We start from the raw sequence: 26298 nt of genomic DNA, 5'->3' as shown, positions 1-26298 counted from the left end.
AAGGATCAACTAATCTAGGCTGTACAAAGTGAATTCAATGGTCTCCATTTACTCATTTTTCTAGCCCACCACACGCGAATCAACAGTTCTGATTTCTTTTATACATAAAATCAGCACCCAGATGGATTGATCCTTATTTGAACACTAAGGTCGGGAATGGATCCAATTCCAAAAAAAATGAACTTATAAGGGAAGGGGAAATACAATTTATTTAGGCATTATGAAAGCTTCACTTTTTTATATATTGGGTAGTGTTATTCACACACCCCATTCTCAGTATTCGGCAATCAAATGAAATTGAAAAATATCAATGTTCAAAAATTCTAAAAAGTATATAGGAGGTAAAAAATGAAGGTATGAACATCACTTTTCTATATATACAGATAACAAATATAAACTTGAATTTTTCGTTTGTAATGAAAAATGTCACATTTAAAAAAAAAAAAATTAATACAACAGATATGGGCGATGAAGGAATTGAATCTATTATTCGCTTACAATGATAAATGTTGTTCCTTTCATGCAAGCGATACTAAGAGAGGACGAATCGAACTTATGACCTTAGGCCTTTTTTTTTTGTTATAACTCAATAGTAGGGTTCAAAATCTTACCGAGATGAGGGAGTCTGAATAAATATCATGTGATTCAAATATTCTTACCACTTGAGCTACAAATTATTTTTTATGATAAAATAGACAAGGCACATCAGTATAATTAGAATTATGAATAAATTTTTTTGACTAATTATGTAATTTAGCGTGATTCCTCACCTTCAATATCAATGTATAACTCTAAATAAGTTCTAAAAATTATGTTAGGTTTAGGTTTAAGTGGTCCTTGACTTCTGACTTTTGAGCAACAAGCTTCAAAACAACGTTAGCTTTTTTTTCTTTTTTTTTTTTTTTTTTTTTTTTTTGGAACACGTTCGTTTCCATTACACAGCATTTGTCGACAACAGTAGGTTGAGATAATGTGTTTCTAACTAGTTGCATATTTTTTTCGTGTCGTTTTCTCTCATCACGTAAATAATAATTAAAATTGTCTAAAGATCTGGAAAAAGACGAGTGGAGCTTAATATGCTTATATAGAATCCGAATTTTTTTTGTGAGGATCCCGAGAATCTATGAATCATATCCGTTTATCGTATATTATGCGGTCAGAATTTTTTTTAAATACTTTTATTTAAACTTAAATACAAAGAATACCTGACAAAAACTTATCGCAAGATGCACGATGAAATGACACGATTTACGGATCTCCATGATCTCACCAAAAGGATCTGGAGAGGATCTTGTTGGGTTTATATATACCGCATAAATCATTTTCTCTAAATATTACAACTTATTAAACAAAAATTCTTCAACAGTCGCACGATCCCCATGAGTTATATCTTTTGGAACTGTCGTGAACTTGGGTCCGACACGGTGGTTCGTGCCTTTTATGGGCTTATCAGGAAATATCAGCCCATTATGATTTTTCTAGCAGAAACGAAGATGAATGATAATACAGTGGATGGCATTCGGAGAAGAATGGGGTACCCGTCTGGCTTCAATATTTCTCTTATTGGTAAGTCTGGTGGTTTGACTCTCTGGTGGGATATACACTTAGAAGTTGTTATCGAGTTATTTTCAAAGAACCTTATAGATGCACATGTGCGAACGGTTGGGGCATCCACCTGGATGCGAGTGACAGGAATATATGGTACTGCCCATAGATCAGAGAAAGCCGAGTTTTGGCAATGGCTGCAGCACCAATTACGACCTACCTCTATTCATTGGCTTTGTAGTGGTGATTTCAATGAATTTCTTTGGGAATCGGAGAAAACAGGGGGCTCGCCTGTTTTGTATAATATGCCTCAATATTTAGCTGACTTTATGTACTCAGCGAAGCTAGTTGATCTTAGTTTCAACGGTCTTTCCTTTACTTGGCGTGGAACTCGGAATGGTGATCTAGTGGAATAGCGGTTGGATAGGGGACTTATCAATCAGATATGGCAAGATTCTTGGCCAGATACAGTGGTCACTCATGGAACGTTGTTGGGTTCCGATCACTGCCCGTTAATTATTCAAAGTGAGAACATGTACCTAGTAGGGAGGAAATTATTTCGATTTCAAGCTTTTTGGGCAAAAGATGAGACTTGTAAACAGGTGGTGACCAAGTGTTAGAAGCATCCATGTGGTGGCAATGCTTTGGTGAGATGGTAAAATCGTCTTGCTAATTGTAGATCTCAACTCATCCAGTGGAATCGGCGTACATTTAAGAGACGGGAACTGAATATCACGGCCCTTATGTCAAAACTTACTAAGCTACAACAGAATTGGAGTGCCCATATTGATGAGATTACGGAAACAACCAAATTGGTGGATCGGTTGTTGGTCCAAGAGGAAAGTTTTTGGCATCAACGTTCCCGAGTGAAATGGCTAAGGGAAGGAGATGCTAATACCAAGTTCTTCCATCAATCTACTTTGCACCGCCGGAGGAGTAATCATGTGCTAAAACTGAAAAACGGAGAATGGTACGTGGGAGGAGAGGCCGCATAGAGTAAAAGGGCTTATTGATGATTATTTTATATCGCTTTTTACCTCTACGAGGTGTAGGGAGTGGGGAACCATTTTGGAGTATGTTCCTCCTTTAGTCACTGACAGTATGAACATGTCCTTGTTGGCTTCAATATCTGATGACGAAATTCATGAGCCTGTGATGCAAATGGGTAGTCTCCAGGCTCCGAGACCCGACGGCTTTTAAGGTATATTTTATCATTCCTTTTGGGAGGCTCTTAAGACGGAGGTTCGTGCCCTCATCCATCTGTTGGAGTCGGGTGAGGTTATCTTTAGCCGAATTAATGCAACTCATCTACTGCTAATTCCTAAGATCATCTCCAATGGTGGCTTATAACCTAAATTTTTCCTTTTTTTCCCTTCCAAAATCCACTCCAACCCAAAACCTAAACCAAACCTAAAACTTAAAACTTAAAATGAACCCAAATACCGGTCACAAATTTAGCCCACAAATTGAAGTGGGACCCACAGATGAGAGTGAAAAGTGGGCTGTGAAGCCCACACCCCAAAACCCAATCTCCCTCACGCGCATAAGCAGTGCTGCTGAAGGCCCACCCATGTGGGTTGTCCCATCAGCTGTCAGTTTTACTGTAGCCCAACGGCTACTTTTCTTCATCCAACGGCTCCATTTAAATAGGCTGTTGGTTAATCCAACGGTCCAGGTTCAAATTATTTTTTTTAAGTTTTATATTTATATATTTATTGAATCCAACGGCTTAGATCGAATATAATCAAATTTAATGGTAAAAAAAAGATCTAATGGTCCAAATTTAAATCTAACGGCTAAAATAATTTAAAAAAAATTATTTAACTTAAAATTCAACCAAAAACTCTATAAATACTTATGTATTTGTTCAAACATCCACACAAAACTCACTTTTCTCCTAAAATTCTTCTAATTTTTCTTTCTACCATTTCTTCTCATTTCCAAAATTTTTGAGATTGCAAAAGAGCATCTTAGAGGTCGTAATTGGACCTTTGACAAAGATATTGCTTTATGTTTGACATGAATTTCTGTTAGTGAAGATGGTGCCGTCGGCACCAATCAAAATAGAAAGGTTTTGTGGGGTAAAATCGTTGATAAGTTCCATGAAAACTCCAACGCCGGTCGAAGGGAAGTTGGTGGTGTTTATGATCGGTGGAAGATTATCAACAAAGCGTGCACTTTGTGGAAAGGAAGCTTGGAGAGAGCCATGGTTGATATGCCTAGTGGAAGGGGTGCCTCAGAAATTGTGAGTTTCTTTGTTGATATTTTAGTTGTCATGTACATAATAGTATTTTGCAACTAATTGTTTTTATGTATTTGTTGCATAGGGTGACAAAGCAATGACAATTTACAAGACAAGAACTACACCAAAAAATCAAGCTTTTAAGTTGCATCATGCTTGGAACATCCTCAAGGATTGTCCGAGGTGGGGAACCGATGCGAATCAACAATGTGTAAGATTATTTCATTATGAAGCCCCACCCCCAAATGATGTCAATGAAGGTGTGAATTTTGCCGACAATGAAGGTGTCGACCAAATGAGCCCAACTTCTTCTTTTCCAAGGCCCCCAGGTAGAGATAAGCAAAAGGAAGCAAAGAGAAAAGGGAAGTCCCAAGATCCGATACGTGCACAATTTGCTAGCGAAATGGCAAGAATGAACGAAAACCAGTGCCGTCGGCAAGAAGAATCGGCCCAAATGTTTTTGGCCATGAAGGAAGAAGGGGATAGGGAGCAAGAAAGGTATAAAACTAATTTGATAATGGAGGACCTCGACAAATACACTCCAGAGAGGAAGAAATACTTACGTGGTAAACAAAAGGAAATTTTACGAAGGAATGCCACAAGGAGTATATTTCAAGATGATGATTCATCTCAAGACTATCACCCAAGTCCATCACCAAGTCAAGATGATGGATATCATTATTAAATTTATGTAGTCTATGAGTTTTCGATTGCATTAAGTTTATGTGGTTTATTAATTGTCTTCTTTTTTTCTTTTTTTCTTTTTTTTTAAGTTTATGTGGTTTATCATGATTTTCATGTATTAATTTAGTGATTTTTCAAAATTTATCGGAATTTAAATATTTTTATGTTAAAATATTCATAAAATTAATTTAAGATAGTCTACATAATTTTTTTTTAAAGTTAATTTTTAAAAAAATAGCCTTAATTCATTATTTGATAATCTAGGGCTAAAATTTTAGGCTAGAATAGTTGAAGTAGAAAAACTGTTTCTGTGCTAAAACCTAAATTTTCTGAGCTAAATATTTTTAGGTTTTAGGTCACCATTAGAGATGGTCTAAGGTTCCTAATCCGGAGATGGTCTCCTAATTCAGACCAATTAGCCTCTGTAACTTTTCTTATAAGATCTTAGCGAAGGTTTTGGCTAATCGATTGAAGCTGCTACTACCAACTCTCATCTCTCTTACGCAAAATGCGTTTGTTGGTGGTTGCCAAATTTATGATAATGTTGGAATTTCTCATGAACTATTTCATTTTCTCAAACTTCGGAAAACTTATCATAGATTTAAGCTCTGCATCAAGTTGGATATGCATAAGGCAAATGATCGAGAGGAATGGGATTTCCTTGATGCAGTTATGGCAAAGTTGGGGTTTCATGCTAGATGGCAGCAGCTGATTATGACGTGTGTGTGCTTGGTTACTTCTTTTATGCTTCTTAATGGACAGCCAGGTAGTTGGTTCGTTCTGTCACGGGATCTATAACAAGGGGATCCTTTATCTCCTTATTTAGTTCTATTGGTTAGTGATATCTTTTCCAGGATGCTTTATTCGGTGGTGGACCAGAAACAATTGGAAGGAGTGCAAATGAACCCGTATGGCTCGGTAATATCTCATATTTTCTTTGCGGATGACACACTTATCTTCTTGAGGGCAACTCGGCATAATTGTTGTAAGTTGGTCTCTCTTCTTAATCAATATTGTACAACTTCGGGTCAGGGTGTTAATCTGCAAAAGTCTTGTATGTTCTTTGGGGCTAACACGCCGGCCACTGTGGTGTCGAAGTTAGGTCAAGTTCTTAATATGCCAACAGTTTCTGATCCGGGCACTTATCTAGGCGTTCTTGCTTTGTGGGGCCGATCAAAGCGGCAAGGTCTTACTTATGTTAAAGGCCGGATTTTACAGAAATTACTAGGATGGAGGCAACGTACTATTTCTCCAGCGGGCAAGGAGGTATTAATCAAAGTTATGGCCCAAGCGATACCTACTTATCCTATGGCTTTATTTAAGTTCCCGGTTGCAGTCTGTAATGACTTAGATTCTCTAATCTCTAGCTTTTGGTGGGGACAAGGTGCAATTGAAAGGAAAATTCATTGGGTCTCTAAAAATACTTTGGGCATCTCGAAGCAGGAAAGGGGTACGGGGTTTTGGAACTTTAGTGATTTTAATGATGCCTTACTTGCTAAATAGTGTTGACAGTTGATTTATCACCCTCATTCTCTTTGGGCTCAGGTCCTCAAAGCTTGATATTTTTCGCATTGTTCTTTCCTTGACGCTAAGCGGGGGAGTTGGGCTTCTTGGGTGTGGCATAGTCTTTTAGTCGGTCGAGATCTCTTAATGAAACAGGCACATTGACAAATCATGAATGGGACTTCTATTCCTTTATGGGTGGATAAATGGCTACCCTCTCTTTCGTTGGGTCATATGTGTGCGTGGGATCTTAGCTTCTTTCACCTTTTTTTTGTCGTATGAGGAAATGACTGCTATTTTGGCTACTCCTCTTGGAGATCCTCATTGTGATGACTGTTTAGTTTGGCCTTCCACCAAAAATGGATTATATGTTGTTAATTCTGGGTATTACTTGGCGCGATCTCTACATGACCCTCAGGTTGATCCTCGGCCCTCTTCTTCACATATCCATCTCGGCAAGTTTGGCATATTATTTGGAAATTGCGTACTCCTCTAAAACTTCGACACTTTATGTGGAGACTAGCTCACTGCGCTATGGTTACAATGAAGAACTTATTTAAAAGGAAATGTGCTCCATCACCACAATGTCAGATCTGTAATTCTGAACCAGAATCTATGGAACATCTTCTCTTCTTATGTCCTTGGGTGGAACCTATTTGGTTTGGAAGTGTTCTTAACTTTCGAATTGATCGTTCTCGCATTTCTTCCTGGCTTTAATGGTTCCCAACTATTGCGAATGCGCAATTTGGGTCGAATGTGGAACATTGCTTTTTCCTTGCTCATGTTGCTTTTACTTGTTGACATATTTGGAAAGCTAGATGCCAATTTCTATATAATCAATCTCCAATCAACCCTTCTCAGGTCCTTTTTACCATTTCTACCTCGGCTTCTGTATTTTTGCATGTTAATGCTCTTCAGTCTATTTCCATCTCGGCTCTCTCAGGTGTGGCGGCCCCGGTGGTTATTTGGTCACCCCCCACATCTCCCTTCCTCAAGGTTAATATGGATGCCAGCTTGTCTTCATCAACACGAACAGGTTTTGTTGGAGTTGTGGTTCGTGGACCCCATGGTCTCTTTGTTGCTGCGGCACGGTATGCCATTTTTGCTCCCAATGCTACTACTGCAGAGGCTTTGGCTATGATGCGAGGCTTTGAACTTACTTCTGCGTTGGGGCATCCTCAGGTAATTCTTAAATCCGACTCGAATGACACGATTTCATTTTTATCACATTTGTTGGATGTTGGCAGATGTGAGGCTTTTCCCACCTTATCTCGGGTTAAACAGTATAGGGAAGCTTTCCACAAATGTCGCTGGTATTGGATTCCAAGATCAGCCAACCAAGCGGCGGATTTCTGGCGTCACCACGTAATACGGAGATGTGCAATTGAGTTTGGGTCATCCGACCTCCATCTTCGTTGGTTCATGTTCTGAGTAGAGATGGTTTGCCTTGTCCCCCTTTATCTTCCTGAGTAGCTCATGGGGTGACACTTGAATTTGGTTCCAGTGTCTTTCTTTTATCCCATTTGCTGCTTTGTTTATGTTGCTTTTGTTGTTGGCCTTGAATTAGGCTTTCTTTGTATCTCTCTAGCTTTTATGCCCTGGAATGCTAGCTTCTGGTTTTCTCCAAAAAAAAAAAAAAAAAACAAAAACAAAAGTTAACTTCTTAGTTGACAAATGGCACATTGCTCATCATGAGTGAAAAGTGATGGCCCTTGAAACCTACATGTTAACTTGGTAGTTGCATAATCATTTGAAAATAACAGAAGAAGAAAACCCTACAATTTCAAACCAAAAGTCTGCTTATATTACAAGGAGAACAACATAAAAAATAAAAAATAAAAGATATTGTACGAGTGCAAACCTAATGTAACCAAGCTGGTTGGCCAACGCAGTGTGCTCACCTTCTGCACCCAAGTTTGAATCCTTTACCCTAGTTTAGAGTACATTAAAATATCGCTCGAACTTATACAATCAAATCTACATGCTACATATTATACAAAAACACGGCTTGCCATAAGTGTAGTAGAAAGAGACGACTGCTTAAGGCGGCTTAAGGCCTCGCATCGAGAAGGCCCCATAAAAAGCTTATGTGTATATTAGAAAGTCTTGCCTACTGGAGAAGTGGTAACTAAGCCTGAGATGAGCCACAATAAGGGCACTATTGTATGTGATGGGTTCACCTTGTGTTGGATTGTTCCTGGAATCAATGTAGGTCTTATTCATGAAAGAGCCACAAACTAACGCACCAACAGCTACATTTAGGTTCGGATTGGGAGAGTCAAGCCACTTAAACTCGTCGCTCCAGCCAGTTTCTCCATCAACTGGAATTGAAACTTCCATGTGGTGAACATATTGAGGGTACCTGCTTTCGTACCCTACAAGGTAGCTCATCCTCATAGGGTTTTCGCCTGGCACATAATTCGCCTATGGTTTGCAATTAGGTCAGTTTGGTGAAACCATACAAGAAAAATCAGCTTATGAAGATCGGTGGGCTTGTAGGATTTCCCGACACCATACAGCATTTCAGTTTTAGATTACGCGTGTAGTCACTATAGAGAATGGCTAGAAATGCTGAAGCCACAACACTTTGTAGACTGTTCCATTTTATCACCCAAACAGACCGCCTAATGAATTGTCCCGATTCACGATCTAGCCGCCCCTAGTTATTCTAACAAGGTACTAACATAATACTAAGAGTGATGTTCTTCCCTTCTTATATCACAAGACCAACACTTTTCGTTGCTAGACTGTGAATTTAGATGACAAATTTAGGCAATGACAAACCTAACAAATTGTCTCGATTCACAATCTAACAACCTAAGCATCCTGGTCTATTCAAGATTAGAGTTAATAGCATGTCAACGGAGATTTGAAGTACATATTAAGCTAAAAATGTAACTAACCTCCACAAAAAGCACATTTGGAGAAGGATGTTCATTGATAAGGTAACCAATGATCCGCTTAAAGTAGTCATGGGCATGATCCATTTGCTTCATAGCTTTCATTTGGTCTCCATATTCAAGAATTGCCCAGGACAAGACAGTTGCAGTGAAAGCCAAGGGAAACCCAAACTTACTAGCTGCAACAACAAGAAAATACCACAACATCATAACATGCTTGGTTTACAACATACAAATCAAATCAAGGGCCTTTTGAGACTGTTCCTGTCAAAATAAGCGTTTTTGCTCAAAGTGTTTTTTATGACTCAAAAACGCTTGTAAGTTTTTCCGGTAAACATGCAAAAACGAATTTATTGATGTCAAAATAACACTTTTAGTCTTTTTCAGAAGCAGTCTAAAAAAAACCGCAAAAACAAGAAATGGATAATAAGGGGTGTCGAATGCAACCGGGGGGTCAGCGTGGCAGGTGGAGAGACGTGGCCGGAGAATGATGCCGTTATGAGCGTCGAGAAAACCTTATGAATTGCGAAAACAGCAGGCGTAGCTTGTCCGTTGTTTTGAAAGATTTTTGCTTTCTTTGTTCCACGGTTAAAAAACCCATCATTCACTTGCGATGAGCCTATTGGGCCTGAGTATATCAGGCCAGGGCCTTAAACAGGTGGTGACGGCGCATATTATTCTTTTTTTTTTTTTTTTCAAAGGCCAACTGGTCAAGGGCGCGAGAGGTAAGAGCTCCAACGGCAACTCAAAAGCTCCGTAGTCCGTACGATCCCTGTGTCTCGCTTGCTCGCTCGTCCATCCTCCGAGCTTAGCAGACACACAGATATATATATATATATATATAGGCGGAAGACAAAGGAGCAGAGTAACACTGAGAACTGTAATCTAATCGAACAATGGCAGAAGGAGGAGAAGGGGATTGGGAATGCAGTGGATGCAGGAACAGAAACTACGCCTTCAGATCCTTCTGCAATCGCTGCAAGCAGCCTCGCATCCTCGTCGACACCAAAACTCCCGCTGACTCCAAGTGGCTCCCTCGCATCGGCGATTGGATCTGCACCGGTTAGACCTCACCCCCCCTCTCTCCTCCTCTCTAACTTCCTCTCTCTGAGATTTGTAGAATTCTACTAGGGTTAATTTTGGCTTACTCATGGTTATGGGTTTTGGGAGTTGAAGGGTTCAAGGGTATTTATATTGGGTTTTGATTGAATTGTATTTCACGTATAATAACGGCTACTTAAGTGGGTTTGGTGTTTCCTTTTTGAGGAAGAAAGGAAATGAAAATGTTTTGAAAATTTTGAGTTTTAATCAAAATGATAAAAATATGTTGTAAGTGAATAGTATCAGGAGTGATTTTTTAGAGTAAAAATGTCTTTTTTTTTGTTAAAGTAAACAGTATCAGAAGTGTTTCGTTAAAACTCCCAAGAAGAAAAGCAGAAATGTAAACAATTCCCTTTTCTTATTTTTCATTAACCGTTAAAAAGCTTATGGCCCAATTGATCATTTCATTTTTAGTTTTTAGTTTTCATTGACGGTACTAACATGGACGGAGCTGGCTTAGGCTCGGTGGCAGCGGATGGCCCCACTCAATTATTTTTTGTTGAAAAAAATATACTCTTTTAGTTTCTTATGACATTAGTATTAACTTTTTAATGCACTATTGCCATCGTTGGAAGAGCATATTCAACCGTAAAATTTCTGTTGAGAAATTAGATATGAGATCAATGAATAAACAATAACATGATTAATTTTTTATAGAGAGAGATTTGATGGTATTAGTAATGAAGTTGTCATTCACTGTTTGAAAACATGAAACACATCGAGAAATATTGTAATAAGTTGTATAAAAAACCTTATAGATTAATTTACAAGTGTTTTGTTGAGTACATTCTTGAATTTTTTAATTTGTGATTTTGTTACTTGAGGATACCCCATCCATGCAGATTTCTAGCTTCCTCCTTGCATCATTTGATATAATTTAATAGACTTCAAATGTTTCATTGACTCCAAGATCTCTGGAACGTTTTCAAGTTCAAAGCTGCCGAAGAGATTGAGTTCCTCGAGATATTTCAACTTACAAATGCTCTTTGGGATACTTGAAAGCCTTTCGCAACCTTGTAGTTCAAGTCTTTTTAGCGCAGGTAGAAACTCAATTGATGAGTGTAGCTCTTTAATGGTTGTTCCACTTAAATTTAAGGACTTCAAATGTTTCATTGGCTCCAAGATCTCTGGAAAGTTTTCAAGTTCAGAGCTGCCGGAGAGATTGAGTTCCTCGAGATATTTCAACTTACAAATGCTCTTTGGGATACTCGAAAGCCTTTCGCAACCTTGTAGTTCAAGTCTTTTTAGCGCAGGTAGAAGCTCAATTGATGAGTGTAGCTCTTTAATCGCTGTTCCACTTAAATTTAAGGACTTCAAATGTTTCATTGGCTCCAAGATCTCTGGAAAGTTGTCAAGTTCAGAGCTGCCGGAGAGATTGAGTTCCTCGAGATATTTCAACTTACAAATGCTCTTTGGGATACTTGAAAGCCTTTCGCAACCTTGTAGTTCAAGTCTTTTTAGCGCAGGTAGAAACTCAATTGATGAGTGTAGCTTTTTAATCGCCGTTCCACTGAAATTTAAGGACTTCAAATGTTTCATTGGCTCCAAGATCTCTGGAAAGTTTTCAAGTTTAGAGCTGCTGTAGAGATTGAGTTCCTCGAGATATTTCAACTTACAAATGCTCTTTGGGATACTTGAAAGCCTTTTGCAACCTTGTAGTTCAAGTCTTTTTAGCACAAGGAGAAACTCAATTGATGAGTGTAGCTCTTTAATCGCTGTTCCACTTAAATTTAAGGACTTGAAATGTTTCATTGGCTCCAAGATCTCTGGAAAGTTTTCAAGTTCAGAGCTGCTAGAGAGATCGAGTTCCTTGAGATACTTCAACTGATAAATGTTGGCTGGTAGACTCACTAGTTTCTTGCAACCAACCAATGATAATTTACTTATATCCCTAGGAAGCTCAAAAAACTCACCAAGAGATATGAAGCCATCTAGATTAAAGCAACCAGAGACTTTCAACTTACACCTGTTGCTTGGAAGTTTCTCAAGGTATTTACAACCAGTAATATCCAAGTGAGAAATATTTTCGTTAGACCAAACTGATTCAGACAACTCCTTTATACCACTGTTATGTAAATCTAAGTATTTAATATTTCTTGGCATCTCTGGAAGATACTCGAGACTGGTGCAGCCTCCAACATCAAGATGAGTAAGCTTGTCAAGATGTTGAAAAGACGAAGGAATTTCAACCAAACTTGTACAGCCAAAGAGATCTATGCTCACAACTTTTAGACTCCCAGAGAGATTTGGAAGTTCAATTAGATTCCAAGAGTGCTTCAAATCGATCACTTCTAAGTTAACCAGTATCTGCAGCAAATTAAATAGAAATATCAAGAATTAAAATATAATTTCTACACTTCATTTAATAAAAGAATTAAAATAGGCATATAATATACCTGGTCTTCTTTACAAAGCTTCTTAACATTGCTATATCGCATATGAAGCTCAACTAGATTTTCAGGAGAAAAATTTGACGGCAAAGATTCCTGCGGATAACTAGGCCAGTAAAGATAACGAAGAGAATCGGGAAGGTCTAGAGAAGCAACAAAACTATCCACAATCAGCACTTTTAGGTTAGACATCACTTTGAGGTTTGCTCTATTCAATGGTTGCTTTTTAATCTTTGACCAATCAAACGTTATGGCTTGAACAGTTGGAGCTTCCTGAAAATAAGACCAAAGTTTGTAATGCTGTACAAGGGTATCCTCCTCTAGTTGTCTAAAAAAACAAACATTTGTTCCTATTCCAAAGACTTCCAACACAATCAAAATCCAATCAAATTTTTTATTTTTTTTATTTTTATTTTTATTTAAGAATTTGACTTCTTTATTATAAATGAGTTTTACTTTGTTGTGTCATCATCTAAAGTTCGTTATTTGTTTTTCTAGAAAAAGATAAGAAAAAAATTGAACGCATTTGTCTCTTACCTTGTTACTCTTCAATACACGATATATATCCTCATCATTGAACAATCTATTCCGTTTTCCAGGATCGTCAATGCATTGTTCCTGAACAATTGTCCTTCCCATTTCTTCAAGCAGATCATGCATCTCTATAATTTCCCATCTTGATGTTAACTTAATTGATATGAGAGACATATCAACGAGAACTTTGATTCCAGCCGCTGCAAAGCGTCCACGGATAGCTAACCTTTTCCTTACCTCTTTCACTTCATTCCCTTTATGAAAACATGCTATATCCAAAAATATCTCCTTCTCATTTCTTCCCAATCCATCAAAACTTAGTCTCAACACTCTCAGGAGCCTTTCATATGGAAATTCTTTCAGTTTGTCCAATTCATCTTCCCAGTCTGCTTTGCTATTGCAATTGAAGAACAAGGACCCCAGAAGTTTAAGAGCTAAAGGGACGCCTCCCGCGTAATCCACCGCCTTTTCTGCCAACTCCTTATAACCTGCTCTAGGAGTACTGTTATTCTTGAAAGCACGTGAACAGAAGAGTTGAAGAGCGTCATTATGTTTTAATCCCTCAACCTCGTAGATCTTACCCTCTTCAGTAAGTGTTCTCCTATCTCGACTTGTGATAATGATTCTACTTCCAATGCCATACCGAAGACCCTCGCCAGCTAAACGTTCTAGTTGTATTGAATCACTCACATCATCAAGAACGATGAGGACCTTTGTACGCCTGAGCCTATCTCGAACAAAAGTTGATCCCATGGATAGACCTTCTTCCTTTAATATCTCCTTAAGAAGTGTTTTTTCCAAGTGTTCTAGCCCATCATTTTGTTCTCTCTCCCTAACATTTCTAAGAAAACAACAGGCTTCAAATTTAGAAGAGAGTCTGTTAAATACGGCTTCAGCAAGGGTGGTCTTGCCAATACCACCCATTCCCCAAATACCAACACTGATGCAAGCGTCTTGTGAATGAATGGCCAATAGCTCTTCAATTTGCTGAATGCGGCTTTCAATTCCAACCAGGCCCTCTAAATCACATGATGATTCACAAATCAATTTGGTCCAAATACAATCGACAACATTCTTAATTAGATCTGCCTCCGTCCTGGCATATACATATATACATATATACATATATACATATATATATATATATATATATGTATGTATGATTACGTAGAAAAAGGCAATAGTTAGTCTTAAATATGCTTTACCAAATTTTAGCACAAATCGAACTGTCACAAGTTTAAAGAAAATTTATAACTTTAGACAAGTTAAAGAATGAGTTAGTTACCCGGATTTGTTTGAATGATCAAACCCAGAAAGATTCGCTGCAGTCGTCAAAGCATCCCTCCACTTGTGCACCTTGTCGATACTGTTATCGAAACGTTTTTCAAGTTGAGCAAATGCATCTGCATAACTCCCATGTTGTTTTCGTATATCAGATGGATTGATGTCGTAGAATACGGGTATAACCAGGCCTTCTCTGTTGTTGCATTTGAGTATATGCACAAGCTCATCCAAACACCATGTGGAAGAAGCATAGTTTTGTGAGAAAATAATCACCGAAATGGTGGATTTCTCGATTGCTTCTAGAAGGGCAGGTCTGATTTCTTCTCCTCTCTGAAGTCTGTTATCGATGTAGGTTTCAATTTTCTTCTGAAGTAAGGCAGCATGAAGATGGCTGGTAATACCAAGGCGGGTGTCCTCACCTCTGAAACTGATAAACACATCATACTTTTCTCGACGTGGGGGGTTATCAGCATCAGCATCATCAACAACAGCAGTAGAATCAGCAGCAGAATCAGGTACAACAGAATCAGCTACATCAGAATCAGCCGCAGGAGACGAAGAAGAAAATGATCTGCAACACATGTACAACAGAGTCCCGATGGCGATGACGATGATGTTGAAAACTTGAATGAAGCCAATCAACTCCATCTCCGTATTAGGCATTTGCACAAAGTTACAAACGCTTCAAGAGGACAAAAATTGAAAATTTAGAGAGACAAGGATTAGTCACTTTCACATACTTAAAAAATATTTGATAATTGATAATGCTAAACTAACCAACGCTTTCACAAAGTTACAAATGCTTCATGGAGGACAAAACATATTTGTCGAAATGGTTTGTATGGTTTTTATACAAACAATATTGGTGGAGGGGAATTAGACCTCAAACTCTGTCCTCAAATGTAATTCATGTTTATGAAGAAACATAGCGGATGCAATTAACTGAACTGAGGTGTCATACAAAATTAATTTGAACAATACTTAAGTAGTCACTAGTGAGTATTTTATGTACTCACTCATGACACGTGTTTTATGTTTTAAAAGCCCAAGAAAAATTAATGACATGTACATTATATTATACAAAAATAAAACATGTGTTAATTTATCATTGGACAAAATTAAGACGTGAGTACTCATTACACAAATATTGTCCTAATAATTATATTTTGCTTTCACAGTTTCCTAATTATGTTACAAAATGCATGTCTAATGACTACATGTCCACTAGGAAGAAGAAGCAGTAGCAATATCCATTACCTTGAATTGGCTTTTGGCTACCTGCACAAAGTTTCAAAGGCTCGAAAATCAACGAGCGAGAGATGAACGAAGGTGGAAAATGGGGCACATGATACCCACCATTTTTTTTTTTTTTTTTTTTTTTTTTTTTTAAAAAAAACTATAATTTAAAGAAAGATATTCATATATTTGCAATCTCAATATGAACAATGTCATCTCAGCATGTAAAGGAAGACAATTGATGAAGATGCGAACAAAACAAAGTGACATCCGGTGACAGGTCACCAGCGAAGAAATTAACAGCAGACATAATAAAACTTAATTAGCAAATTAAATGCCAGCATAACATAACACCTAAACTTATTAATTAAAAAGAAAGGACAAAAAATATAGAAAGAGCCTTAAAACAGTATCAGTAAACATTAAACACTGACGAACCTCTGGCAAGTTACCAATTTGACAATGGCTTGTTTGTTTTCTCCACCTTCAAAACAAGAAAACTTCAACTTCAAAATAATAAATCCAAAACAATTAGTTTTTTGTATCATCAGCAGGAGCGGCAGCGGATGACGACGAAGAAGAAGAAGAAGGCATATCCATAACCTCTAGTTTTCAGATCCAGGAGTAGTAGTTGCAGAGAGATTAATTGTGAATAGAGAGAAAGAGAGACTGGTTCAAAATTACGGAGGATACAATAAAGCGAGAGAAAGAGAGTAGTTTAGAATCAAGGAGGATCTAATGAAACAGAAAAGAGAGAGGGGAAGTGGGAAACTAGCTCAGATTTTACTTGAATTGGCTTTTGACTAGATGCACAAAGTTCCAAGGGATCTATGAGTAAGAGATGACCAGTTACAAAAGCATAAAAAGGGGCGAACCCGGATCCTCTCCGGATCCCTATAAATCTGAGCCTAAGGATCCAACGATCTCGACTGTTGAAATTTGATCCAACGGTTATAAACAAATATCCTTCTAAAATTATAATAATTGTAGTCATTGGATCGAATTTCAACGGTTCAGATCGTTGGATTCTTAAGCTCATATTATTAGGATCCGGAGAGGATCTGGGTTCAAAAAGGGCACATGGGATGAGGCCCTTTACGCGCTTTGCCCACTCGGTTTTGAATTTTCCTTGATTAGTATGTCACCAATTTCTTTCAAGAAATTTCCAAACAATTTCCTGGAAGAAAAACTGCTTGGAAATTGTTTGGAAATTTCTTGAAAGAAATAGGTGACATACTAATCAAGGAAAATTCAAAACCGAGTGCGCAAAGCCAACGATCTGGACCAATGAAATTTCTTTGAATAAATTTCCAAACAATTTCCAAGCAGTTTTGATTGAGAACTTTTCTAGAATTTTCAAAAGAAGATATGTCAATTCCACACTACAAAATCGTAGAGAAATGAGAATATTGTTCACCAATGAAAATTGAACAAGATTTCAATTTCAAAACAAAAGTAACTTTTGTTCTTAAAACCAAGAACCACATATGCATACCAAAATTACAAACCTTATTTTCCGAACATAGAGGTCAAAATCTAAATGAAGTCTACATTCTCAAGGTGTAATTCTTCACTTGGTATTGCACCCTCCCTAATCATTTACACATGCTACACCGCAATGCCTGCCAACCATTGCAGGTTCCACAGTTCCTGCACTTCAAGACTGCAGTTAAGAAATCATCCAACTTCAATACACTATGAACCTAGTAATGTCATCAAGTACACCAAGAAAAAAATTCACAGCTCAGATTGTTGTTTTTTTTTTTTTTTTTTTGCATCTAATTTGGCAGCTTAGAGAGTGACCATCAACAGTGCCATGATTTTGAAAATTTACACATAAAATGTTCTAAATTGTTGTGTGCAAATTATTTCTAAATGATAGAGAATAGTGCCTAGCATAATAAAAGTATACCACAAAATAATAGAAAGGCAACACCTTTACACACTAATACATATAATTTTCATTTTCTATTTAGTTTAGCATGTTTTTTGTTAGATGATTGAGCTACACACACACACCTACGCATATGTACACGGATATGCTGCAGTTATGTTGTTTTATTATTACGCAACTGGTACCGTAGATTGTAAATAATGCTCACTTTTTTACATCCTCATTTTTCGTATAAAGCTCTTGGAATGAAGCGATTAGCATCCGAAGAGCTTGTTCATGACTGGGATAACAAGAGACTGAACGTAGGACGTGTAAGGATGATCTATCTATTCTATGGAATTTTAGATTATAAGTTTATAAGATTGTTACATACAGTATCCTTTGCTTTCTTCTTCTCCTATCCTGGGTTTGAGCGAGTAGCAGGGACCAGTGGTAACCTCGCAACTGGACCTTACGCTCCTTATCATCCCAATATAAGCTCAGTCATGGCTCCGAATTTGCAAGTGCCCATGCCATTCACACAGCAAGCAATGACACCTGCACTCCTTGGAAAAGGGTAAGTTCGGAATCAGCTTTTCCTTTTACATATGCATACTTAGGTACCTCATTCGGTTGGTTAGATAACTATTTTTGGTCTTTGAGTCTTTGTTCTGATATGCATATTAGATCTTACAGATTCGTGTTTATTTAACTGTTTTCAGTGTGCTTCCACTCCTTTTTAAACGTGGATAATATCCCTAATTCCGCATACGGCCCTGATAAATGTCAATTATGACGAGCCTATATTTTTAGCATAAATTCAGCTTATTGTGAGGTTAGCTTCTTTGATAAGGACTTTCTTACTTATAGTTTATTGACTTCGCAGAGCAAAGCAATGGCGTAATGGGGATTGGATGTGCACAAATTGCAACAATCATAATTATGCATCTCGATTGAACTGCAATAGGTTAGTGTATACACTAAGCATTGATTCCTCTTTTGCTTAACATTCATTACTTCATCCTTTTCCTCGGGTTTAATCCGAACTTAGCACAGTAAACTGTTTTCCAGTATGGCATGGAATATATCCTGATAGAGCAGTGAACCTCTTTCTCAATATGTACCGATAGAACAATAGTTTCAAATCTGTGTATCAATTATTTTTCCAGAACTGCAATTAACGAGTGTACTTTCTGTTGCTTCAAGTTGAGACGCGTAAATGATCTGTGCATCATACATCGTAATTTGCTCTGAATGTTGGAACCTTTGTTATCTGCAGGTGCAAGACTGAAAGAGATGCGACCGCTCAGCCGGTCAATGCCATGTAGCCATTCAAATTCATGAAGTTGCATGCTTAGTGCTCATTCAAGTTTTGATTTAGCCTTTCATTTTGTACTATATTGAGGTGAAAATGAACCTTTTGCATTAAGCGGCTCGTTATCTCACATTATTCAGATAGCCTATCATTATTTAAATGTTAATAATTGCTCTCCAAGAATGTAGTTTACAGCTCCATGGTTTCGTCTCACAGAGAAAGCTATGTGTATACTTTATTGATCGAGTAATATTACAGAGTCTCCGATGCAGGTGAACGCTTTTAACCAGTTGAGCTACAAAGCCTATGCAAACGATAAAGATTTGGTATGCAGTCATCGAAATCAAAATGAGAAGTAGAAAATCTCTTGGAGAAGAGAGTGACTGAATCAATCAGGAACCCTTGAGGATGGAAGTGGGAGAGAGAGGAGGTGCATCCAACTGGTAAAGATTAAGAGCCGGTCCAACAAACCTGAACAGAATCCAAGCCCCAATCACTATGTAAATTGAAGCATAAGCAAACTTGTTTAACCAAAACAAAGCACCCTTCTCCCCCACATAAAGCTCCCATGCCTTCTCCCCCAAGCTCATATCTTCCCACTTCTTTGGAGCGTCACTAGCTTGAGCCTTCATGACCCGTCCGCCGTCCCCCTCATTGCCCTCCTCTCGCTGCTGCTTCGTCCGCCTTCTCGACCTCTTTTTGAACCGCACTCCCGTGGGGTCCGGTGCTGCCACGCTGTTGCCGTCGGTGTCCGGAATGCTAGTGCTGCCACCACCATCACTGCCGGTGGTGTTGTAAACTAGTGTGCTGATTCTGAGAGGCCGCGGACGGGTGGCGGGTGAGAAGATATGGTTCAGTTTTGTTGGAGAAGGTTTTGAGTGGGCGAGGTGGGTTGGGGAGGCTGGTGTTGAGCTGAGTAGGTGGAGGAGTTTGGCCTCCATTGCTGAGGAAGTTTGGTGTTGCAGCCGAGTGAGTGAGTGAGTGGTTGGATTTTGGTTTTATCACTTTATCTTTTCGTTGTTTTTTTTTTTTTTTTTCCACTATGAAAGAGGCCAGTCTGATTAAGAAAAGTGTGGTTGGGCTTCAACTTTAAGTGGGCCTTAACAAATTTTCAATTTACTTGTAATCATACTCAAACTTCACCAAAATCTAAGGGCATGTTCCTTAACGTTTTGCAAAACAGTTTTTCGTTTTTTTGACGCAAAAATGGGTGAAAATGCATTTAGTAGATAGATAATTTTGTGAAAATATACTTGCAGACACAAAAAACAATATTTAGCTTGAATTATGTAGAACATCAAATTGATGTTTCTTTTGTTTTTCAAAATAATATAAAATAAAATGTACATTAGAAAATAAATGAGTTTTAATAAAAAAATTAAAAAAAAATCATGTATGCTAACACTACCGTCACCAAGGCTGCCACCACCATCACCATCACATTTTCCATCGTCTCACCATCACCACCACTATGACCATCATCTTTGACACCACCATTGTCGCTACTATCATATCCTCAATTGCCATCACCCTTGCCACCATGGCACGCCCCCCTCCCTCATCTCACCTTCGCCACAACTGACATTACCACCACCCTCTCAGCATGACCTCCACATGTACCTTTGTTGCCATTATAACAGCCATCATATTATCCATTGTCACATTATTGCAACCACCACCATTACCACCATCGTCACCACTACCACCACCACCACCACATGCTCCATCCCATTACCCTCACCATATCCACCACCACCTCCACCATCTCTTGTCACCATCATCCCTAGCATCTAAACTACCATTTTCACAACCATCCCTATTCACTAAACTTCGTGTTTATAATCGGAACCGTTCATATTATAAATCACTCTGTAAATACCATTTAAAAAAAAAAATCAATTAACACAAAGATCATTTTGTCAACAAACTGTATAAAAATAGAAGAACGTATTCAATAAAAGTATTACAAACCATCTATCATTTTGTTTCAGTTGATTTACTAAATTATCTTAGTTTTAATTGATTTTTTCACAGAGATTAACCTTACAAAATAATTTAAAATATAAACAATTTTGATTATAAATACGAAATTCTATAACTAAGCAACGCTATATTTAAAAAAAGAACCCTTCTTCAACCTTAAGGAGCCGAACTCATTCTCGTATCCCAATTAGGAACGAAATCATTGATTGGACTTGGACAAGTGGGCAAGCTTTTATTATAGCCCAACGCAAGATGTTGGACGAGGATCTCAAATTCCAAATCCTATCCGGATCCAACTCTCACCACCCCTTATAAATACCAAACTACCCCTCCTCCATCCCTATTATTACAAACCCCTCGCCGAAGGTCCGTTTTACAGTCACTAAAGTACGCTTTTGGCTACCCGCTCTTTAGCATCTCTCTTTTCCAAAGCAAAAACATCCACTCACCCAGGCCAGTCAACAAGCCGGAGCAACCCAGCCCCACCAATCCATGACCGACAACACCACCGATAACAACCGGGTCGAACCGGTCGACCCGTTCCTCGTAAGGTATCAGCCCTCGGATCTCCGAATCGCCTCGGAGTTTCTCTCCACCTGGCTCTCCTTTCTCACCAGAGATCTTTGTCCACACTGCTCCGCCAAACTCACCGATCGCGTCCGCTCTCTCGGCCCAGGTACGATTTTTTTTCACTTTCTGTTTGTTTCCTGGGAAAATATAGGGCTAGAAAGTGTGTAGAAGTAAAAAGTTTCAGTCTTTATGTTGTCCTGTACACAGAAGAATTTTGAATGTTGAATTTTGAATTTGTGTTTTGGCATATCCTTAATGGGATTTTGTGATTTGGGAATTGAAGAACTTGGTAGGGATTCGAAACCCGTTAACCCGGATGAGAATTCGGGTGATTTGAATACGGAGAGCAAGGAATTGCAGGTGGGTAGTGATAATGATAATGGTGAGGATCATCATGATGATGACACAAAGTCACTAGGTAGTTGGGACGACGGAGATCAGGGGATATCGGAACCCGACCCAGAAGCTTCTAACAGTGGATTGGCCCCCTCATTAGACACTCCAAGCCCTCGAATGTCGTGGGCCGATATGGCACAGGAAGATGAGCTGGAAGAAGAGGAAGAGCATGAGTTGCCAAAGCGGGTGGTCAATGTGAACGAGGCGACTGGAAACTTGAGGATTACGAAGTCTACATTGTCTAGGGCGCAGAGTGAACGCATTAGGTTCATGAATGTTAGGAGGAAGAAAGATTATATTTGTTTGGAGAGGATTAATGGGAAATTGGTTAACATTGTCGATGGGCTTGAGCTCCACACTGGTATCTTCAGTGCGGCGCAACAGAATAGGATTGTTGATTATGTTTATAAGCTTCAAGAGATGGGCAGGGATGGTTTATTAAAAGGTTAGTTCTTTGCTTTAAGAATGCCATTACAGTACTTGATCTTCCTGTTGATATTTCTTCTTGTTTTCGTACATGTTATATATGTTTGTAATGTTTCCAATAACATGTTTTCCCTATCTATGATGACTTGATACATAGGCCTTATTGGTAAACCTTCTTTACCTAGCTAAAATGTTAGTTGTGTGGAATGCACATAATGTCTTCGATTTTCTTTTATGAATTTACATCTATTTTGTTCCTCAAATTTTAATTATTTATTAATTTAGTTCGTTGTAAGTTGCCAAAGAACTTTTTTCAGTGGTATGTATGTGCCAAATGTTAAGGTTCCCCCTCTCTTTTCACGACGAGTTGTAAGTTATCTTTTATGTATTTTTTTCTTTATACAGAAAATATGAAAGGTCTATTATTTAGCTCAAACTTGTTTCAGGATTTTCTAGTTGCATTTTATTATATTGATATAATTTAATTCTTATTAGGAAATGTATGATCTTTTTGGCTAACCTGTTCTGAAATTCTTGCAGCACGTACGTATACAGCACCTCAAAAGTGGATGAGGGGCAAGGGACGAGTAACCATTCAGTTCGGCTGTTGCTACAATTATGCAATGGTATGCCTTTTTGCTATGGCATTTATATTTAATTTCATTTTCTTACTTGACTAACATTTTGTAGAAATCAGTTACATTGTTATTCTAGTGGGTATAATTTCTGAACTTTGCTCAAAGGAACTATAAAGTGATACTGATTTTAATGTTGCATCTGTTGTGCTGTGTTGGTTGCAGGATAAGTATGGTAATCCACCTGGTATCCTACACGATGATGTTGTCGATCCCATACCAGAACTTTTCAAGGTGATCATTAGGAGGCTGGTAGAATGGCATGTGCTTCCCCCGACCTGTGTACCTGATAGTTGCATCGTCAATGTATACAATGAAGGGGACTATATACCTCCGCATATTGACAACCATGATTTTGTTCGACCTTTCTGTACCGTGTCCTTTCTTAGTGAGTGCAACATAGTTTTTGGATCAAACTTAAAGATCATTGGTCCTGGCGAGTTTGAAGGTTCATTTGCCATTCCCTTGCCAGTTGGGTAAGTATGCCATCCTGATTTGTGCCTGTGAATTTACTGCCCATGTTTAGACTCTACCTATTGTTTGCCATTACATTTTATTTATAGTTTTGATATATGCACCAACCTTTTCATGGATTCAAATATCTCAAGAGTCAGCATTTTCCCATGCAGGTCTGTTCTGGTTTTAAACGGAAAGGGGGCTGATGTAGCTAAGCATTGTGTGCCTCCAGTACCTACAAAACGGTAAGAGTTAAAAGTGTGCAATATAATTATTGTCTTTTTGTGGTTGCTTGTATTAATTATTTGTCTTCAGGATATTTACCTGTTTGTTATTGTATGTATTAGGATATCAATCACATTTAGAAGAATGGATGAAACCAAACGGCCGAATGGTTATGTTCCAGAACCTGATCTACAAGATCTTCAACCACTATCCTTTGAAGAGGACAAGAAAACTAGATTAAATTCACCTAGGAGCCAACGTCGGATGAGGAGGCAGCCAATTAGGGGATCTGCTGACAGACGTGAGTTCCACTCAGAAATTAGGGGATCTGCCGACAGACGTGAGTTCCACTCAGAAATTAGGGGATCTGCCGACAGACATGAGTTCCACTCAGAGCCCCGAGAGTCAAGTTGGAGTCGACGTGGATCTGGAAATAGGTGGAACCGGGGAAGGGTCAACTTGAATTTTGAGAGCTAGTTGACGATGGCTAACTTCTTTGCCAGTACAAGTGTTGCAGCTGGCCCCTTTCAACCTTTCGTCAAGGTACTTACATTTAATTTCCTAAAGAGATAAAAGATATCGTTTGGATTTGTATCTTTCTACATCTACTTTAGGCATGTCAACTGTGCTTTGGTTTCTTCTTTTACAAGAGCAATATGCATGTTTGAGTATAGATGGAAGTTCAGAGGATGCAGCGAAGGTGGTGGACATAAATGCAACTAGCTGGAATGCCACCACAGTTTTATTGGTATTATTTTTCTATAGCTTATAAGGCGTATGCCCCATAACTAGATTATCACTTCGCACTATCGGCTTTGTGAGTTTAAAACATATGGATGAGTTGTACTATATAGTTGATGAACCAACTTAAAGCTGGTTGTTGTTAGCATATTGCTGCTTATGTACCCCAGCAATTGATTGCAATCTATTGAGTGTGCTATTGTTTGATGATCGGAGATATCAGTTGTTCTTTCCTCGGTTTTATGTTTATGAAACTGAGTTTTTTACGCATGCTCAAGTGTCTTGTGTTTGAACGTCTAAAATTTCTGGCCGGTTTGAGCCATATATTTTCATTGTTGAGATGAGAATGAAATGTAGATTGGTAATTGGTACTTGTTGGAATAAGAACACAGTATCGTTGTTGATTTTGAGCTCGAATGTTATTCCATATTCTTTACTTTTCCCTTCTCTTTTCGTTACAGACGCAGTTACAGTTTCTGGGAATTTTCTGCTTCTCTTTTGTACCTTCAATTCCTTTGCTTTTTGACTCCTACAAAGAATGCCTTTATTCTTATTTCGTACTCCCTTGGGCCATGGCCTTGGGCTGCCTGACTGGACTGGCCATGGTTTGGGATCAGGGTTCCATGGCCATGATTTTGGGTTCGCTTCTTGAACCTAACCATGGCCATGTTTTCGGGTTCACTTAATGAGATCGTAAGTGAACTGACCCGGATTTACAGCCGGGTTCTATCGGGATTGTAAGTGAACCGACTAAGATTTACAACCGGGTTCTATCGTAGATCCACAGCTATAGATTAGACCAGAAAACAATCTCTCCTTAAATTTTAGGATGGCCAGAAAAATAAGCTTTTAATTCTCACTTATAAGAAACAAATCTTGCGAACATGGTATTCTGTGTATTGATCACATCATAGATAATCCATCGGAATGGGAGTTCTCATCTCTATTACAATGTGGTGCAAATAGTTTTAGGAGCCGTTATTAACATTCTAAAAAAGAGGGTGAATCCTAGCTCAACCAAAAGATTGCTCATTTGTGACTTAAAGGTCACAGGTTATAGTTGTAGAAACATCTTTGCAACGAAAAAGTAAAATTGCATACGAAAAACATTTCCCTTGATCCTCACAAAGTATGAAGCCTTGTTGGTTTGGTATCACCATTTGTTTTTATTAACATGCTAAAATAGTCCTTTTGCAATCCTTCCTAGCAAAGGGAGGAGTTATGACTAATTTGAGCTGTTAATAACAATTTTCAAAATTTTTTATTGAGAAAACTTTTATTGTCAACATAATTAATAAAATGTTATGTATTTGCCTTTATTCTCCTTCCATCATAACAAATAGATTTGTTACTAATGAGACTTTTGATTGGTTTCTCACTTTCTCTCGTAATTTTAAATTTCAGTGAATCTCCTCATTTCACATGCCCCGCTTCTTTTAACTTTCCAAATTCATAGCATGTGACATTTTTCTAATAGTAAACACACAAAACATTGAGTTTACCGTCATAAAATTTGGTGTTTATATTACTACTCAAACACTATAGCATCATAGTTGTTTCCAAACATTCCGTACGTAGACGTTTTCTTTCATTTATTAGCAAATGTCGCCAACGTAATTTAATTCAGGACATCTTCCAACCAAGTAAAATTTCATTGATCATGAGATTTGTGCACCTTTTAACCTTTAATATCACTTGAGTCGAGGCACATGTACATTCTATCTTATATGTTTGAGGATTGTAATTGTATATATTAATACATACATATGATCAAAGGCGGATGCATACTGAGATCTCGGTGGTCACATGATCTCCCAAAGTTCTTTCGAAGATTCTCTGAATGTTTTGTAGGGATCCCTTTGTACCTACTAAGTGTTTGATGTAATACCTGCTGGATACATCTTGACATGTCGCATGGATAACACTTAACAAATTCTCTCGATATTACTCATCAAGTGTTTGACGAAATGCCTCTGTGAATAAATTGAAAATTTTTTTGGGGGGGCTTCACTCTCTATTTCCATCTAAAAAACTTGGACCTTTAACATTGAGACCATCCAAGATTCGAACCATAGATCCGCCACAGAATATGATATAATATGATTTGTTTAATTTTATCTTAGATTAGACCTAGCACATTTACGCCACAAAATATTTATGGCATGAATTCTACTCTCTTTTTATTTTTACTCAATCAACCTAGACTCAAGTTCAAACTTTGAGATCTCTAGTCCTCCTCCTATCATTTAGGTCATCTTC

The 26298-nt window shown here is 38.1% G+C and overlaps 4 protein-coding genes across 7 annotated transcripts; 2 read left to right on the top strand and 2 right to left on the bottom strand.

Annotated features, from left to right (window-relative positions):
• Positions 1-1379: 1379 nt before the first annotated feature.
• Positions 1380-1961, top strand: LOC137747790 (uncharacterized). The gene has a single exon (XM_068487935.1). The coding sequence runs from the start codon at positions 1380-1382 to the stop codon at positions 1959-1961; it is 582 nt and encodes a 193-aa protein (XP_068344036.1).
• An 8690-nt stretch (positions 1962-10651) lies between these two features.
• On the bottom strand, positions 10652-16378 carry LOC137747579 (disease resistance protein RPV1-like). Of its 2 annotated transcripts, XM_068487710.1 has the most exons (6): positions 15858-16378; positions 15441-15461; positions 14185-14865; positions 12903-13995; positions 12372-12638; positions 10652-12282 (listed from the first exon to the last, which is right to left on the bottom strand). In XM_068487710.1, the coding sequence occupies exons 3-6, from the start codon at positions 14844-14846 to the stop codon at positions 10822-10824; spliced, it is 3483 nt and encodes a 1160-aa protein (XP_068343811.1). In that variant the 5' UTR covers positions 14847-14865; positions 15441-15461; positions 15858-16378; the 3' UTR covers positions 10652-10821. The 2 variants fall into 2 exon arrangements, with proteins under 2 accessions (XP_068343811.1, XP_068343810.1); XM_068487709.1 differs by lacking the exon at positions 15441-15461 and having other exon boundaries at positions 15858-16377.
• A 2432-nt stretch (positions 16379-18810) lies between these two features.
• LOC137747580 (uncharacterized) lies at positions 18811-19867 on the bottom strand. Its single transcript, XM_068487711.1, has one exon. The coding sequence runs from the start codon at positions 19546-19548 to the stop codon at positions 19000-19002; it is 549 nt and encodes a 182-aa protein (XP_068343812.1). The 5' UTR covers positions 19549-19867; the 3' UTR covers positions 18811-18999.
• A 1116-nt stretch (positions 19868-20983) lies between these two features.
• Positions 20984-24254, top strand: LOC137747245 (RNA demethylase ALKBH9B-like). Of its 3 annotated transcripts, none has more exons than XR_011069933.1 (7): positions 20984-21266; positions 21444-22001; positions 22523-22608; positions 22783-23093; positions 23247-23318; positions 23421-23841; positions 23973-24254. XR_011069933.1 is itself a non-coding variant. In XM_068487316.1 (6 exons), exons 1-6 carry the CDS (start codon positions 21083-21085, stop codon positions 23773-23775), a joined length of 1566 nt encoding a protein of 521 aa, XP_068343417.1. In that variant the 5' UTR covers positions 20984-21082; the 3' UTR covers positions 23776-24254. The 3 variants fall into 3 exon arrangements, 1 of the variants encoding a protein (XP_068343417.1); XR_011069932.1 differs by having other exon boundaries at positions 23949-24254; XM_068487316.1 differs by having other exon boundaries at positions 23421-24254.
• Positions 24255-26298: the final 2044 nt, after the last annotated feature.

This window comes from Pyrus communis, chromosome 10, assembly GCF_963583255.1.
Source record: "Pyrus communis chromosome 10, drPyrComm1.1, whole genome shotgun sequence".
NCBI classification, from domain to species: domain Eukaryota; kingdom Viridiplantae; phylum Streptophyta; class Magnoliopsida; order Rosales; family Rosaceae; genus Pyrus; species Pyrus communis.
This window is presented reverse-complemented; position numbering and strand designations above follow the sequence as displayed.